Source organism: Pinus tabuliformis, chromosome 7 (assembly GCF_031772625.1).
Source record: "Pinus tabuliformis cultivar Carrire ecotype Pingquan chromosome 7, CPIR1, whole genome shotgun sequence".
Taxonomy (NCBI): domain Eukaryota; kingdom Viridiplantae; phylum Streptophyta; class Pinopsida; order Pinales; family Pinaceae; genus Pinus; species Pinus tabuliformis.
Window position 1 is genome coordinate 978241085 of NC_142293.1, and position 19643 is coordinate 978260727.

Below are 19643 nucleotides of genomic sequence, written 5' to 3' on the forward strand. Positions count from 1 at the left end.
TTTTCTAATTGGAGGGGATATGAAGGTCATTGAGTAGCTCTATCCAAAGGAGCTCCATGAAGAGTTTGAGAGAAGTGAGGTGAATGACTTAAGTGAGTGACTTAATGGGTTCCTCTTTAAATCACATAAACGAAAGTTGTGCATGAGTTGTGCATATACGAAAGATATGCAATACATGAGATGCACATATATAGAAGTTGTGCGACTTTCGTATGTGCACATATTTCGTATATGCACATGTATTATGTAGATGCACATATCATTTGTATAAGAACATTTTGTGTAGATTCACATATCTTCCTTATATGTGCATATGTGGAAGTTGCGCATATACGGTAGATGCACATATACAGAAGACGTGCATATATAGAAGATATGAACATATACAGAAGATATTCATATACGAAATCCATGCATATACAGAAGACGTGCATATACAAAATATATGCATATACGGAAGACATGCATATATATATATATATATATATATATATGGAACATATGCACATATACAGAAGACGTGCATATATGGAAGTTACGCATGTATGGAGGTTGTCGTATAGGCATATTACGAAAGTTGTACATTTATTTTGTATATATATAGTTTCCATATATGTTCATATACTGAAGTTGTGCATACATGGAAGTTATGTGCATATACAAAAGCTGCACATATACAAAAGATATGTGCATATACAGAAGATATGCGCATATACGGAAATTGTGCAAAAATTTAGTCTCTATATATGCGCAACTTCCGATGTGCGCATATCTTCCATATATGCAAATGGAGTCATTTCATAATATAATTAGAGCCTACATAACAATAATAATGTAAGGGCACAACGATAACAATAGTGGGCTTCTATGGGGCACAATAGTAACAACATGGGGGATACATGGGCACACAAATAAAAATAGGGGGATACGCTAATAACAATAAGGGGAATACACTAGTATTATAGGGACCTAACACTTTGGTTCTTTTAATTCAATACAACTAATGATGATTTTTAACTAGCCATAACCTCTCATCTGGGAGGGGTTTTTCTAAGAAGGAAATACCATTGGAAATCTATTTAGGAGATCTATGCAACCATTCTATTTGTAGACTATTTTGTACAACATAACTTCGTCAAAAACTAAAACAACTTCAAGCACCTAAATCTTCATGTAATGAGACTTTCTGAAAGATCCAACTATCATATCACTTCATAAAGAGACATGTTGCTATTGTCTCATACATTCCCTTTGAAAACAATGACATATTGTTGTCATCAATGGCAACACTATGTGCAACACAAAGGCCTAGTTGATACCCAATTCTTAGGAAATCTATCACCTGAAAATAGGTCCAACTACACACCTAACATATTCCTTAGATATACACCCTATATCAACATATATAAGCTCAGAAATATGCATGGATACATCTATATGTTCCACCAGGACAAATAAAACCATTTTCTATGATACCATGTTAAAATTATGGGAGAGAAATATAATTACTAAGAGATATTAAAGAAAACAACAAATAACAAATTATAAACACAAAATTTATCTTAGAAAACCCTAATATATGGAAAAAATAGCCAAAAAAATATTGTATTAATATCCCTTTAGATAAAACCCAGGTAGGTGATCCTTCATCGCTCACATCACTTTCACATTGCAATGAAGTACTCCCAAGAATTTAAAGATAACATTACATGTAATCCATGGGCATAAAACCATGGGTAAGCAAAATTGTTTTCCCTAAACCACCATTGTTTGACCAAGCAAGTCTCACTCTTTCATTGAGTCAAATTTACATAATATATAATAACGAAAAATAATGTATATCTTGAAAAACATATATATCACCTTTAAAATTATATTTAAACATTGTTGCATTCTCCTTAGAAGAGAGACACTAGAAGAATACACCAAGATAAGTGACGATATAATAGGCGAAGATGATGTCAAATTATAATGGAAGGTTACATATTAGAATGATTTGGAAAAACATGCAACTATCCCTCAAGTGAAATTAAGGATGATTCCACTTAAAGTGAAGATACTTTAACCATTGAAAAAATATTGACATAAATGAGAATTGAAGAGTTCTTTGGATTGGAGAAAAAAACAGAGAAATGAATTAGAAAAATGGGCCATAGCTTATAAATAATGTGGTTAAATTTCATTATAAAAGGGACCATGATTAGTTAGGGTTTTGGTTCTCCTCCTTGTCCCCATCATTAACATGATGCCATTCCTTACTTGCATGAACTAGGGTTTCTTCTTTCAATAAAAACATCAAATATAAGGTTTTATCTACAAGCCCTAGGTTTTCACATCCAAGACTTCAAGTCTTCTAGAATTTACAAATCCTATTTTTATAATACTAATTTTACACCTTTTTCAAGTCCAAAAGATGGAAATTGTGCATATAAATAATATATGCGCATATAAGGAAAATATGCACATATATGGAAGTTGGGCATATACATAAGATATGCATATCTTTTGTATATGCTCAAAATATGTATATGTGAATATATTATGTATATGTGAATATATTATGTATATGTGCATATGTTTTGTATATGTGCAACTTCTGTATATGCACATATCTTTCGTATATGTGCATACACATAAGTTTCACATATACAAAAGTGCACAACTTTCGTAACATGCATATACGATAGTCTTCATATATGCACAAGTTCTGTATATGTGCATATCTTCTGTATATATGCATATCTTTCGTATATGCACATCTACTGTATATGCACATCTATTGTATATGCGCAACTTCCAAATATGCACATATACAAAAGAAATTCACATATACGAAATAAAAATATACACGAAAAATATATGCATATACAAAAGCTACGCATATACGAAAGATATGCACATCTTTTGCATTGCATATATTTTGTATATGCACACATTCATATATGTATATACGGAATTTGTGCATATACGAAGGCTATGTATGTACATAGATTGAAGTTGTGCACAACTATGTATATGTGTAACTTCTGTATATGCACACATATGGAAGATGAACATGTACAGTAGATGCACATACGATGCAGATACATAAACGACATGCATATACGAAAGATATGCACATATAAGAAAGTTAGGGATATACCATAGAATTACGCATATCTTCCGTATATGCACAAATTTTGTATATGCACAATTTTTGCATATGGAAATTGCACATATACGGAAATTGTGCATATACAGAAGATATACACATATAAGAAAGTTACACATATACGGAAGAGATGTGCATATACAAAAGTTGCGCATATACAAAAGATGCACATATACAAAGTTATATATACTAAAGTTTCACATACATAGAAGTTATGTGTATATACAGAAGTTGCACATATACCTAGAAGATATGTGCATATAGAAAAATTTCGCATATACAAAAGATATGCGCATATCTTCCATATATGCACAATTTTCATATATGAAAAATTTCCATATGGAAGTTGCACATGTACGGTAGATGCACATACATAAAAGATGTACATATATGGAAGATATGCATATATAAGAAATTCATGCATATACAGAATATATGCACATATCTTCCATATATGCACAATTTCTGTATATGTGCAATTTTTGTATATGGAAGTTGCGCATATATGGTAGATACACATATATAAAAGACATGCATATACGGAAGATATGCACATATAAGAACTTTACGCATATACAGAAGATATGCACATATAAGAAATTTATGCATATACGGAAGATATGCGCATATACGGAAGTTACGCATATACGGTAGATGCACATATACAAAAGATGCCCATATACGGAAGATATGCGCATATATTGCGTATATGCACAATTTCCATATATGCGCAATTTTTGTATATGGAATTTGCACATATACGAAATTTATGTATATACGGAAGATATGCGCATATCTTCTGTATATGCATAATTTCCATATATGCACAATTTTTGTATATGGAATTTGCGCATATACGATGCAGATACATAAATGACGTGCATATACGGAAGATATGCACATATAAGAAAGTTACGGATATACCAAAGATATGCGCATATCTTCCATATATGCACAATTTCCATATATGTGCAATTTTTGTATATGGAATTTGTGCATATACGATGCAGATACATAAAAGACGTGTATATACGGAAGATATGCACATATAATAAAGTGAAAAATATATAAAAGATATGTGCATATCTTCCGTATATGCACAATTTCCATATATGCACAAAAATGCAGCCTCTATATAGGTGCAACCTCTGTATATACACATCTTTTATATATACGCAACTTCTATATATGCACATATCTTCTATATATGGATAAAATTTTGTATTTGCACTATATGAAATTTGTGCATATACAAAAGAGATACATATATATGGAAGTTGCACATATACGAAAGATATGTGATACAGAAGATGTGCACATCTTTAGTATATGCGTAACTTTTGTATATGTGTATATCCTCCATATATGCACTTATTTAGTATATGTTCATTTCTTCCATATATGTTAATATTTGGAAGTTTCACATTTATAATAGATGCACATATACAATAAATGTGCATATACGGAAGAGATGTGCATATACGAAAGAGATGCGCATATATGAAAGTTGTGCATATAAGGAAGAGATGCCCTATTTTGTGATAACTCATGGAATCAAATGCCGAAATTAAGAGATTTGGAAAATATATAAGAAATTCAAGATAGTATGTTGGGAAATGGTGCCTCAAATTAGCTAACTATTGGAATCTAGCATAGCATTCAAAATGGAGATCATGTTACCAAAAGAGTAATGAAATTGGCTAGCTAGGAAAAGTTTTGTAATTATATTACAAATAGGAGAAATAAAAATAAGCAAGGTTCAGAGAAGCTCAAATTGAGATATAAGAAAATAAAAAATACAATATCAAAGAGGCTTACAATATATAAAAAAATGTAGTCTCCATGCTATTTGATAACATTTGTAATAAAATTTGGAAATTAGAATTATGGTCAAAAGTTTCTCTCTTCTTCTACCCCGATCGGGGTGCATGCCGATGGATGGAAGTGCCTGCGGGCAGTAATGAAGCGTACAGTTGATTTACATACCATCGCCCCCCACACACTCAAAATGATGGGTGCGGTGGCCCTTGGCATGAGTACATGCAAGGGTGGTGGGAAAGGTGGCAGAGATGGCAGGGGAGAGGTAGGATGTATAGAAATTAAGGCGAGATAGACGGGTAAGGATTGTGATTTGGCTTGTGGAGTAAGGAGATGGAACAAAATCAATGGAAGGCGATGGCACTAGCGACATCATAACGTAATTTATAAAATCATCACTAATCTCATAGAAAAATTTCTCAAACCTCTCCTTCCAAATCTCATCTCATCGGAGAAAATAATCTACATCAAAGGTCACTAAATATTAGATGGAATCATGGTTACCCATGAAACCATACACTCTTTGAAAATTAAGAAAAAACATGGTATGTTTCATAAGTTAGACCTTTCAAAAGATTTTGACAAGCTAAATTGGCAATGCCTCTTCAAAGTTATTAGGGCTTTTGGATTTAATCAAGAATAGATAAACTACATTACCAATTCTCCATTCTATTAAATGGTTCCCCTACCAATCCAATCATTAGGAGAAGAGATAGAATCAAGGTTAGCATTTTGTTGGCACAAAAGAGTCATTAGGGGGAGACCCTGGGTTTTCATAGGCCTAGTCGATCCCAAGGAGCGCTGGATATGGGTCCTTATCACCCATTATGTTGATTACTTCAAATTCAGTGTACGTCTTCACTCCCACCACATCTACTTCTACATTCTCTAGCCTTCCAATGGGTATAATGCAATAATGATTTTCCATTCTCAATTGTATCAACGAATATCTCATTTGTGGCTTCCCCATCGCCTCCCATGTTTTCCTAGGAAGGATGTTTACATCCGATCCCAGGTTTAGCATAGTATCCCTGATTTTGAATCCCGCAACTTGAGCTTTGATTTGGAATTCCTTTCTGCTTCTCTTCTTATTTCACCACACTCTTCTGGTATGATTTTTTGGTAGGTTGGCAGATGGTCGTTCCGCTTCCCCTTCCTCCTCTGACAATGTTTCCTTTAAACTTTTGTGAAACGCTTTCAACATGTATTCATCCTCAACAATCTCTAGGAATAACTTAAACCATTCTTCTATTGGGTGAGAATTGTTGAGCACGTGGCCATTCTGTCTTTGATTCTCCCTTATCTTGGTCATCCCTTCGAACAATTTAACCGCCTCGTGGTAATACTGGTTTTGTCACTCAGGCTGGTATGATTTCTTTGGGGACGTTGCCTTAATGATCAAGGGTGGGTCCACCATACTTCGATCTTCCCCCGTCCTCTTTCCCCCTCTTGTGACTATATTTATATTGGTTACGAGAAGACCGTCGTCGGTACGAGGTTCAACGTTAACCAGGTTAGCCCCTCTCTATCTAGTCCTTTCTTCCCACTTTGCAATGAGGTCTGGGCAATCCTCCATGGCATGAGTATTGATTCTGCATTGTGAACACCATGATCTCCTAGGGAGCGGGCATTCCCTAGCGACATGCCCCTCTTGGTCATAGTTGTAACATCTCATGGGACCTCTTCCTCCTGTTCTTCCTCCTCTCCCATTTCCTCCTCGTCCTCCCTAGTTGGACTCATTGATCCTAAATGTCAACCTGTCTAGTCATTCTGCTAGAGCATCCAATGCTTTGCACTGGTCAATGTGATGCATTGGGGATGCACAAAACTCAGAATATTTGTTATTAGGGACGTTGGAGTACTTCTATAGTATCAGGCACATCTGCGATAGATGTCCATACATCCTATAGATCTCATAATATTCCTGATTATTTCATCCAGGGAAAACTCCTTGTGCTCCTACTGCTACAACTCCTGTTGTTGGTGGGGTTCCTGATGATCCCGCAATCCCCCCCGGATGATTAATTCCGCAAAACCTCGGACACTCTATCGTGACATGTCCCTCCACCATGCAGTGTGTGCACCATACGTTGGGTCTGGCTAGTCGCACTGGTTGAAGGTCCTTCAATTTCTCCATTAAAGTTGCAATCTAGCTTTGAATCCCATAATTGAAGGATCTAGTAATCTTGTCACTCCTCGATATTCATGAGGATATCTAGCCATGGCCTATATGTGTGACGCTTGCTATAAAGCATCTTGGAGAGGCCCGATCTTCTGTTGTGTCAATGACATCCTTGTAAGGGGCAAGAGTGCCTTGATGAACCAGTCTCTTTGGTGATTAGGATCTAAGGTGTAACTCAACTTAGCAATAGTGTCCTTAAATCTTTGCATTAGTTCCCAAGAAGTTTCACCTACCTTCTGCTTGATTTCCCATAGCTCTGATAGCCCTTGCTGCTTAGTTGGAGGTACTTTGAATTCCTGCATGAAACCCCTCTTGATATCGTCTACTTTGGGATTCTGGTTCTCTTCCGCCCATTTTATAAACCAACACAAAGCTCTCTCTCTTAGTGTGGTTTGGAACTCAATTGTTTTGACGTTGTCTGGTGTTTGTCGTGCTCTCCATATAGCTTTGTAGAGATACCAGTGTTGTTCTAAGTCTTCATTTCCCTTACCCACAAACTCTGGGCAGCTGGTAAAAGATCCTGCCTAGTTTATTTGAGTATGCGCTAATAACACAAATCCCTTGGTTCCGAGTTGCTGAGATCCTTGCAATCCCAAGTTACTAATACAACTAATCCCCTTGCTGTTTACTGTATTTAAACTGGCCTTCTATTTCTCGTGCATACTATGTACCCGTATTTCTTTGGCTAATTTAATAAAAAAAAAATTGGATTATAGTAAGGTACCAGGGGAAGGTTGGGTGGAATACTACCTATACCTTGGGGACATTGCTGCTAATTTTTTGTGGATGCTTCTTCTTCGACAAATAACCTTCTCATGACGTTGCTCATTTCCTCTTCACTACTACTCAACATTTCTTCCTCCGCTATCCTTCTCGAAACCTGTAGGGAAGGATCCTCTTTATCATTCTGGCTCTTGTCTTTCCAATCGCCAATCTTGCTTTGTCCGACATCTCCCTTTTCTCTCCCTTTCTCTTGGGGTTTCCCCGACACCTCTCCTACTTGGTGGGTTCCCATCTTTCTCTTCTTCAGCGTCTCAATGACTCTTTCTTGCCACTTGTCTGCTAACAGAGCTCTCCTATGCACCCTAACATCTCTAGCTTTCCGCAACCCTTCTACATCCATTCCTTCAACAACAACTCTATTCCCCAACCAATAGCATTCTCTCCTTAGATTTTTCCACCAGTACCGGGGTTTTACGCTACCATCTTTGCAGTAGGTGAGTTAAATATTCCTCCTTCTACCATGAACATTTTAATCCACAATGACACTTCCTTCACCAACCTTTCGCTTAACCCGAACCCGAACACTACTTCTGCCCTTGAAAAAGATTGATAAATTTCTGCAGAAAATTCAACTATATACCCCTCCATAGTAGTCTTTACCCAAAAGTCGATTTCTCTGGTCAGATCGCTATCTACCTGCTGTAGCGATACAAGATCTGAGGAAGTCCAACTGCAATGGGCTAACGTTGTTCCCCCCAATCGATTCTGTACTTTCAACCTTCTTAACCAATTATACAAGTCTTCTAGGAACTTGCACCATAAATTCTCGTACTGATCACTAGCACCCTCAACATACAATGTCTCTTCACTACCTTTGGCGATCGGTTGTCGTCTTTGAATAACTTGTTTCGCTATAAATTGATGCACTTTGTTATTCCACCAATATTTAATCTCTTTCTTGAATATCCTCAACTTCAGGTCCCGACAACGAAACCATATGTTGGCACAAAAGAGTCATCAGGGGGAGACCCTGGGTTTATACATGGAGGGCCAACAATGGCTTGTTGTAGTCTAAGACAACACCGAAATTTTCACCTTACCCAAAGGGTAAGGATTCTCACCTGAGACGTGCTGAGACTAGAACTAAGAAGGGTTCATCATGGGGTCAAGGGTATGTCAAACATCAATACATGACCGACATCATACATGCAAGTGATACAACAACATATCGTTTAACACCATGAAGCTACTACATTCCTAGATTTGCAGAATATTTTAAAGTTTAAGTGGGTCCATACATCATAAGAAACCACATAAATCGTACTAAGAAATCAATCCAGATCTTCATTCATATTAAGACCACAGAAGAACAATACATAATATATTTTCCTTAGCCACAGATGATTACAAGGAATACCCGATTACAATCTCTAACTGCATATGATAGACTCAAAGGTTCAATCTTTGACCCAGAGGTCATGCTCGCCCGCATCTAGAAACTCCTTTTCTATCACACTACAACCAACCAACCCACCAACAGCAACAACTCTTTCTCCTTACGGGTTTCTCCTTTTGTCTTTCCCCTGCTGCTTGGACTGCCAGTTCTCGCTTGGTTGTTCCTTCCCTTGGCTGCCTCTCATCTGTATTGTTGGCTTGGCTGCCTCTACCTTATGCTCGCACTTTGTCGCAACCACCCCGCAACTGCCTGTTCCTGCTTTCTGCCCCAGCTGTCTTCACCGAAACCTAATCGTTGTTGTCGCCACTCGTTTCCTCCTCATTCTATGGAAAGCCAAAATAACCAAAATATTTTGAAATCAAAATGAAGGCCCAAACACATTTACATCTAAAATAGGGTATTTATAGTAAGGACGGTCATATTTGTGGAACCTGTAGCATCAAAGAGGGATATTCTCATAATGTAAGGTTTTCTTCTAGAGCTCATCCTAGTAATAAATATTTGTTGATTGTAGGAGAAACTTAGAGATATTCATGTAAACATAAATATAGGAATAAAACATATACTTAGCATGTTTTGTTGCTTCCTAAGCGTTGACAAAATCACCAAGGGTGTTGCCAATACTAGCTAGAATTTCTTCATCCCATAATTCCTACAACAACGAGTACATGATATTCTAGACTAGAGCTACTGTGAAATTTTCCTTATTAGGTAGAAATCCTCCCATTGAGAAGTGGAGATATATCCCAACTGAATTGAGCAAGTATGGTCCATTTTAAAAGACTCAAGTTCTATCTTCAATATTAGCAAAGTGAAAAAACCTTTGGCTCCCAATTCCATTTTAATTTTCCCCAAGCTCCCATTTTAACTTAGATCTAGTGGGAAATTGCTTTCTCTGAAGACTAGATGCCAAGAAATTTTCTAATTAGGGCATGATCCCATATGTATTGGATATATTCTCCAATATGGATAGATTGAATTTTGAATTTAAAGTCTATTATTGCTATAGATAGATATTACAATGACATTCATTTTCCTAATTGGGTATTGGAGTGCAACAAATTTTGTTGTTTCCCATTAGGGTTTTTTCTCGAAGCAATGGTTTTAGTAGTGAAATGTTTTTCTCAATGATTGTATCCTATTGTAATAAATTCTTTTGTTTCCCATTAGGGTTTTTGCTAGAAATAATGGGTTTAGTAGCAAAAGGTTTTCTAGAATGATTGTATCCTGTTGTAAGAAATTTTGTTTCCCATTAGGTTTTTCTCTAGAAACAATGGGTTTAATAGCAAAAGGTTGTCAAGAACAATTGTAAAACATTGTTCAGAATAATTGTATGTTGCTAGAATCCTGTTGTATGAAGGAGATCCACTCCCTCCACTAGCATTAGCGATAGGAAGAGTAGTTGAAGAGCCATAAAAAACACATTGCCTAAGGTTTAGTAGCAGAACCAAATTTTGCGGACTATGTGGCGAGAAAAACTAACTCAATTTAGAGATTATTAATAACATATTTGTTTTATTAAATAGTTTAAATTTGTTAGATGTTTAAATAAATAATATCTTCTTCTTTTTTTTAACTTGTTAGAATGTTTTTTTAATATTCCATAAATAATATATTTTTAAATTTCTTTCATTTTTATTAAATTATAAATTATAATATTGTATTATTTTGTTTTTTATCTTATTTTTCTACTTTTAGTCTTAATAAACAAAATGACCATTAAAAAAAATGAATTTTTATTTAATTAATCTCTAATCATATGAATGTGGAAAATAATCAAATAATTGTTAATGACAGTAAGAATTCAACATTTTTATTGTCTATCTTTATGTGTGTAATATTTATCACTATTATAGTATCATTAGTTTTTTTATCTTTGAATATTCCTTGTCCCACAATGCATAAGTTCTAAATAAATCTTAAAAGAATTAAAGCCCACAATGTAAATGTAAGACATATACTCAAAAATATTAGTGTTAAAAAAATTATTTGTGTGTATAGTGAGAGAAAAAGGGTATGTTTCATTCCTTTATACTCAATAGCTTTCCATTTTACTTTCCAAAAACTCTTATCATCTCTTCCAAAATCATGTCTTAGAAAACTAATCATATCCATATTATCATACACAAACTTGTGATTTATTATTATTTTTTAATTAGATGTTTTTTTCAAATATAATCGTATTAAATGTTATGTTAACAACATCTCTGAGTAGCATAATGCAACAAATCTCTTAAAGCTGAGCTCAATCAAATTAAAATTAAAAAGTATAAGTTTTAATTAGTGAAACAAAAGTTATGGAGCAAATCTCTCTCTCTCAATATACATCATGTAAAATATATTTGCATAAAGCTTCAAAAGATCAAGAAATATTAATCTACACAAAACAAAAAGGTCGTTTATTCTCCATCATCATTTTAACTCATAATATCATCAGATTTCTAATACTACTACCTCCAAGGCCTATCCCTCGAAGTACTCATGAATTTTCAAAACTACCTAACAATCATGAACGATAGGTCATCAATTCTCCATCATCATTTTAACTCATAATATCATCATATTTCTAATGCTACTACCTCCAAGGCCTATCCTTCAAAGTACTCATGGATTTCCAAAACTGCCTAACAATCATGAACGACTGATCAACCAGAGTGTTCAACTCTCTATATGTGTGATGAGAGTTGAACCGTGGTTGTCTCCTGATTTCGCTTTCAATCTAAAAAGTATGGAGCGAAAATTCTAGCCTTTCTATTTATCCAATCCACAAATAATTATAAGTCCTCCAGATGTGGAGCATTTTTGCCTCATAAAGATTTGCAATCTATACCAAAACCTACAAAACATAAAATTTAATTAAATTATTAAATCCTCTCCCCACACATATACATCTATAATTTTTTATTAAAAATAATATTATTAAATTTTCCTTAAAATATATCATTTACTTTTACAATTTCAAAATTTACTATCACAATTTCAAATATATCATTTAAAAATAATTTATTTTCAACCTTAATAAAATATATCATTTAAAAAGCATTTATTTTTTACCTTCATAAAATATATAATTTAAAAAACACATATTTTTAATCTTAATAAATTCCAATAATATAAAGTTAATATCATTTATATATTATAAATTTTAATTTCATTTAATTTTGAATAAATTCTATATGTTATATAAACTTATTATTATTTACATGTAATGATTCCATTAAATTAATAATAGTAAATATGTTTGTTTTGTTTTTTCTTTTTCCCATTAAAGAATTAATCTCATTTAGAAAATTTAGAAATAGTTTGTAAAAATGAAATTTTCATTTTATTAAATATATTAAAATATTAATTTATATTTAATAAAATATATTTTTTATTTTTAAAATTTAATAGTTAAATAATTTTTGTTACACAACAAAATTTTTTTATCATAATTTAGCTCTCCAATGAGTAATAAGAAAAAATATAGTTGACTACTATTATTATTGTTATTCAAGGAAAACCATGTCAAGGTAGGCTTTTACTACTACTAGATGCCTTTAAATTATGGATCGTTAACTTATTTTCTTACATCCAAGGCAAATAATCTCTTAGCTAAGTAAAAAAATTTAAATCATACTCCAAGGCATAATAAAATATTTTCTATTACACACATTCAAAATGCTTTATAATTAAATGTTCCTTAACTATATTTAAATGTCTTATTATTATTTTCAAAATACATCATAACTAGCCAATCATATAAATTAAATTTAAATAACCATAGAAACACTTATCTCATAATATATTTAATATAACTAAGCTAATAAAAAAATCAATTAAATTATAACTTTATTTTTTAATAATAATAATAATAATCATTAAACATATATAATTTTAAAAAATATGTAACAATATTCTTAACTATGGAAATTTATCTCATTTGATTATGAATTTTTTAACTTGTAAATAGACTTTATTACAATACCATGAATTAATGTTATACCATGTCTAAAATACTATAAAATCTATATCATATTTATTATTACCACATATCTCAAATACTACAACTAATCTACTGATCGATATCATACTTATTACTATCACATATCTAAATATTAGAATTGATCTTCATATAACTACTAATAAAAATCGTTTAAAATATTTTTGAAAGCTTAAATCTGTACCATTTTCTTAATAATTATTAAAAATTAAATTAAAATTGAGAAAAAAATCAATTCTCATTACCTACAACTTAAAATATTTACCCTTTATCAACATATATACCATACAATATATATAATATACATTATACATGAATGGCTAATGCATGAATGAAATGCTTTCTATTTTGGTAAACATATATACAACACATACCCATCATATTAACTCCTAATTTTTACACAAACTCAAAGTTGCGTTCGACCATATTGCAAATTCTTTGGCTCCATTTTTGCAGTTGAACGTCACTACTTGAAACTTTTACAAACATCACTCACCCGAAGTTTAGGGCGATCTATCTATGGGAAGAATTATAATGACAAAAATACAAAAAGATGAATGGAAAATGAAAATGAAAATGAGATTACGTATTGTTTTTAAAATGTAAACTAATAACCAATTACATATGCTTCGGTTATTATATATTGTTTTTAAAATTAAAAATAATAAACAAGCCTAACGCAATCTCATCAGTCACCCAGTAAAGTAAAAGCGAAAACAAGTGAAAATGAAAATTTTGAAGTTATTATTTACAGCGTTATCGAGTTCACTCCCAGGTCACAAATAACCTGCTATCATATAAAACACAATTTAAACATACAGTGAGGGAGGAATCAAATAAAAACGTTTACAAAGTGTGAATTCACTGGAGAAAACGAGGGCAAAGTGTCTTTGAAAAGCACGAATCCATTGCACATATTCATTCCTCTTGAACTCAGCGAATACTCACATAAAATTTGAAGCAAAAACACACCGTTCAAACATTTAAAAACAATCTCATTTGAAAAATAAAAAATCCACCTCCATTGCAAGTCTTGTATAATGTTATGATAAGTTTGTATGGCACACAGTTCATTTGAGCTTAACCAAAAATATACGAGTCATACAACCTCTGGTACCAATATTTTGAAACGGTTGTACAAACTTAACATTGAATATGGGAGAGAAAGGTCGACAGGATCGTTTAGCCTCTTCAACTAATAGTAGAAGAGACCACGAGTTAAACTGGAATGAAGTAAACTGAATATGGTCCATATTATTACACCCACCATTGGCACATTCACAGATCTATTTATTTGCCTTCCATACCTATTAACCTATTCTTCAGACTTACCCTCAACCTCGGCCTTCTCTTCGGTGGGAGCTCCTTCAGCTTTTTCTTCAACGCCCACGCCCTCGGCGGATGGTTGACCAACAGTCTCTCGTTTTGCAGGTTCGGCTTGTTCGGGCATTTTGGTGGAATCGTTGAGTTTTGACACTTCGTCGGATTCCACCGGGGCCGATTCTGCTTCAAGCTCCGAGGCATGCAGCATTACAGTTATTTCCTCTGCAGATTTCTCTACGATGGGGGGGCTTTCATCTACTTTTTTCTCGGCCGCGGGAACTTCTTGTGTGGGACTGCAGGCAGGAGCTTCTTCTTCAGTAGGCCCTTCAATCATGGGTTCAATCTCGGTAACCTTCACAGCTTCCTCTAGGGGTTTCACTTGTTCTTCGCTTGCCATCAATTCAGCTGACGTGGTAACCTGCACAAAGAAACAATGCATCACGGTATGATCAAATACTTGGTAAGAGTTCGATCCATGCAATTTTAAGTGGAAGTTGGGATCCATAGATCTTGCTACAAATCAATCGATCTAAACTAAAAAATATGAAATCAAAACGGCTACGAGGCATAAAATTGTAATGTCTGTTATCCGGAACCTGTAGCAGCTGTTGGTGTTCTGGCTTGGCGCAGTTTAGTCGCGAAGGTAAGCCAAGCTACACATTTCGTTTTTCCGAAACACAATATGAGGGGCGATTGCTGCGGATTTTCAAAATTTTCATGCTGCCCTCCCTCTCATATTTCATTTCAAATTTCAAATTTTGAAAATTCCCGCTGGACTAGCTAAGTTTGAAGTATATTTCCCACCAACTACATTCACTCACTGCATTAACTATATACGTTTAAAGTCAAATTGGTCAGGCCTGACGACGTCGGAAAGATGGAGCTATCCGAAAATGAATGGTCCATGGCCAAACTGCTGGAAAAAATTATCAGTTCGTTGGGAGATATGCACATGCCATCTAGACCATGCATGCATGTTGGTGAATCATTAAGGCAATCATTGTCTTAGCAACTTGTTCTTAGGAGTTTCCCCTTCCTCCCATTTATTCACTCCCCAACAGGGATCAAAATTGAACACGTCAGAGCCTTTCAAAGGGTCTCTGGCACGTCAGAGAAGTAGGGAGAAAATTTTACCAGTCAAAAAAAATTTAAAAATTGATTTTTGTCATTTAAAAAAAAATTGGAATAATATCTTAAAAAATTTTAAGAAGTGTTGTCAAATTATCAACCTTTTTTTTAAATTTCATTTTTTCTGAAATTAGAATTTTAGGAATGTTGAATTTGTAAATTTATTTTCATGTTAAAACTTAAATCCCATTTGAGAAACTCCCATTTCAAAAACAACAATTTCCTTTTGAGTTGTTTTTTCTAATTGTGCATATGATGCAAGTTCTTATTAATTATTATGTCACAATTACCTTTTGATACCATTACATTTGGCAATTTCTGAGTTGCTCTCATTTTAAAAACAACAATTTCTTTTTGAGTTGTTTTTTCTAATTGTGCATATGATGGAAGTTCTTATTAATTATTATGTCATAATTACCCTTTGATACCATTACATTTGGTAGTTTCAATTGATAGCAACTAGATGTCAATATGGGCCATGTATTAGGTCTGTAATTTCACTAGGTTGTGCCTGAACGCTGCCCAAAGCAAGGTTTGACGACGATTTAAGCTGGAGAGGAGCATAGATTCATCATTCAACAAACGCCTGTCAAGCAAGGTTTAAGCACGATTTATGCTTGGAGAGGAGAGCATTCAACAGGGTTCCTAACATACTGGATTTGATTTGTTTGCGGGTTCCCAATTCCTGGTATGTTTTCATATTAAAAAAGGAAATACCAAAAACATATACACCTTTGTACACTCTTTTGTTGAATCCTCAACCTGTTTAGAATTTTACTGAATTTTTTCATTCATGCAATAAACTTAAATTTGATTGAACTACTTGTATATTGGCTTGAACGTTCTAGTCGCAAAAATTTCCTACAAAATTAATCCTTATCTGAACTGGAGCAGGAATATAGGTCTCGTCTTTATCCATTAATGGTAAATGCATCCGATATATTAGTTGCGGCTCATATCAAATCTGCCTTATACAAAACATCCATGGGGTGGTTGTTCCACCATTTTCCTGTGAAAAAATAAAAATAAATTTGAAAATAATTTACTGTTGTCAATTGAATTGCTCTTTTTTTTTATGCTTTTCATTATAGAAGTGCAACCTGAATATGTGCCCTTCTAAATGAAATTAAGACCTGCCCTTCAAACTTGATCACTGCTCCCCAATATATACTCTCATTCATTCACTCCCCAATATATACTTCCATGTACTCCCATCCAATATAATGTCTCATGATTTTTTAAAACTGAGGTTGAGTTTGAAAGGCTTCTTTTTGATATTTTTAGTTTATATTGTTTTATTAATTTTAATTTCATTTTCATAAATTTTAATTTTGTTTTAATATTTTTAAATTTTAAATTTTAGTGAGTTTGGTATTAATAAAAAATTAATGAAAACATAAAATTAATAAAATGCTCAAAACTTTTGTTATGGCTGTGCATTTTCCAGCTAATAATTAGTTTTGATATTTAAATTTTGGAAAGTTTTGTATTAAGTTTTATTTAGAAAAATAAGATTCATAATGGTTTATTGGAAAGCCAAAAATATGGAGAATAAGTTGGGGAATTAAATCAAGCAAATCTACCTAAAATATAGCAAAAGTTGGAGCTTCGAATTTATACCAAAAATAAAAATTTCTAAATTTGTTTTGGGAAAATTTGGTTAGCTGAGGCTTTTTCTTGTTACAAATTCCTTTAATTATGTCCTCCTAAGCCAAAGAAATCATTACATATATCAATGGGAAGCACACATTTATTTTGATTTGATTTATTAATTAGATTTTAATTTGGGAGTTAATTTTCACATTTTGGTATTTTGTATTTTCATGCGCATTTTTAATTGGTTTCAAATTTAATTTGATTGGGTTTTGCAGGAGATTTGTTGAAGAGACTAATGAAAATAGATATTGAAGAAATGAGATTGCACCAGCGAGGAAGAAAAATGAATTCTTCCTAAATAAAATTACAGATCGCAGCTAATCTTTCAACAATTCTCCCTTTTTGGGGATTTCTTATAAATTATAAATAATAATTTGGAAAATGAAGAGAGAGTTCCCTCGATTGTAAATTAAAGACCCTTAACACTTCTCTTAGGAGGATTTTTTATATAGGTAGAGAGTAAAGGATTTTTTATATAGGTACAGAGGAAAAAATGTTTACTTGGGCCTAAGTGTTGGGGATTTTCTTTTCAAAATGCAATCTTTGTATTTGAGGTAGAGTTTGCACTATTGCAACTCTTTTCTCTAGTGGTAGAGCTCATGATTTTGGAAAATTTGTGGGAGATCTATTTAGAAAACAGAGCTAAGGTTTTAGTTTTAATTTGTATTCAATTAATAATATTTTTTAATACAAACTATGTCCTTTTCAATGGAAGATATGTGTTAATTGTTTCATAGTATGCACTTTTGTTAAGTATGAGAATAATTGTTCATTTGTTAAATTACTTGATCTTGTTGTTTTATTGGTCTGTTATTGATTTTTCAATCTGATTTTGTGCTTTAATCAATTTTTTGGTAACTATTTACTCATAAAATTTTCATTAAAATATTTTTAATTTCCACTCGAATTAAGTATTTCCTAGTTTTGATGGCTAATCATTTGTTATTTTAAATCTATGAAAATAACATGCTTTTTAATAAATATATTAGTTGTTAAAACTATTTCAATAGTTTGATATTCATCATAAAAGAGGTATGTTAAATCCTCATTATTTTAAATCAATTTTCTCTTGGTTTGGATTAGGTCTATATCTGGTTCTAATCAAGATATGATAGATTAGATTTTCCTTTGTTGCTTGCATTCTAGATTAATTTGCATTTTCATTTAAAAAGAATTTTTAGAAATATCCTTATGTAGGAGCAACCTTCGGTATAGTTTAGCTGAGCCATTAAATCAGCTTAAGGATTGCTTTCTTGCATGCGCACTGCAGCAAGGTAAGTTTGATTTTCTCTTCTTGTTGATTGTGAATTAGATACATCACATGTTACATGAAGGGTGAGGGGGTGACTACACCTAATAGAACCAGTCAGAATCACCAAATCAAATGAATAAGAGATTAGTTGGGGCTTTGACTCGATGGTCTTCCCCAATGTTGATGAGTTCATTTTTTTCCATCAACATTTTTGGCGCTAAAAGAAGGGCTAACATTATGTTTTAATTTTTTTATCTCTTTGCAATGGTTCCTTATAAACTACCTATTTGGATATGCTTCACTAGGCTTCCACTGGCCACCATGTTGGGTGTGGAGCTTGATTATCTTTTGTATTCAAAGGTTTCAGCTGGATGTATACCCCAAGAATGTTGTACACCCCACCATGCGAGGGGACTAATCCCCCCCAGCTGGGGGGTCCGAGGGCCAGCGGTCCCTCGGTGGGGGTTCGGGGGCAGCGCCCCCAAAGCTAAAAATAGATGTAAAATTGCCTTGTAAAAGTCTAGTAGTTTCTAGTCAATCTGGGTCGTTTATTAGGCAGATGATCTAACGGTAGAAGTTATGTTTAGTTTAGGGTTTTTTGCCCTAGAAGGAAACCCCTCACCATATATGAGGGAATTGTATTGCGTCTAGGTAGATCGGTATTCTAAGTGAGAAAGAGAGAGGAGATTGAGAGCGAAGAGGGCGTTACAGTGGATCTGCTGTAGGTTGTAACTCTTCAGGTTGCTGGATAATATAATACAAGAAGGGCGGGTTGTTTCTCCGTGGATGTAGCCCAAATTGGGTGAACCACGTATATATGTGTCTCTCTTGTTTTATGCATTTTCTGTGTTTATATTTCTGCAATATTTTATGTGTTACATTGCTCCGTAATACATAATTTTCTAACACACCACTCCTTTAAATATAGTAAACCTCTTTTCAAAAATGAAATTTAATGGTGAAGATAATGTC

General features: G+C 33.4%; 1 protein-coding gene across 1 annotated transcript in view; it reads right to left on the reverse strand.

The window, feature by feature from the left end:
• Nucleotides 1-14587: 14587 nt before the first annotated feature.
• The window catches only part of LOC149250882 (uncharacterized), a 194371-nt gene continuing 189315 nt past the window's right edge, over nucleotides 14588-19643 (reverse strand). Inside the window, exon 3 of the mRNA XM_089453780.1 lies at nucleotides 14588-15053. Coding sequence (XP_089309906.1) covers nucleotides 14628-15053 — 426 coding nt within the window. The 3' untranslated portion in view covers nucleotides 14588-14627. The remainder of the gene's footprint in view (nucleotides 15054-19643) is intronic.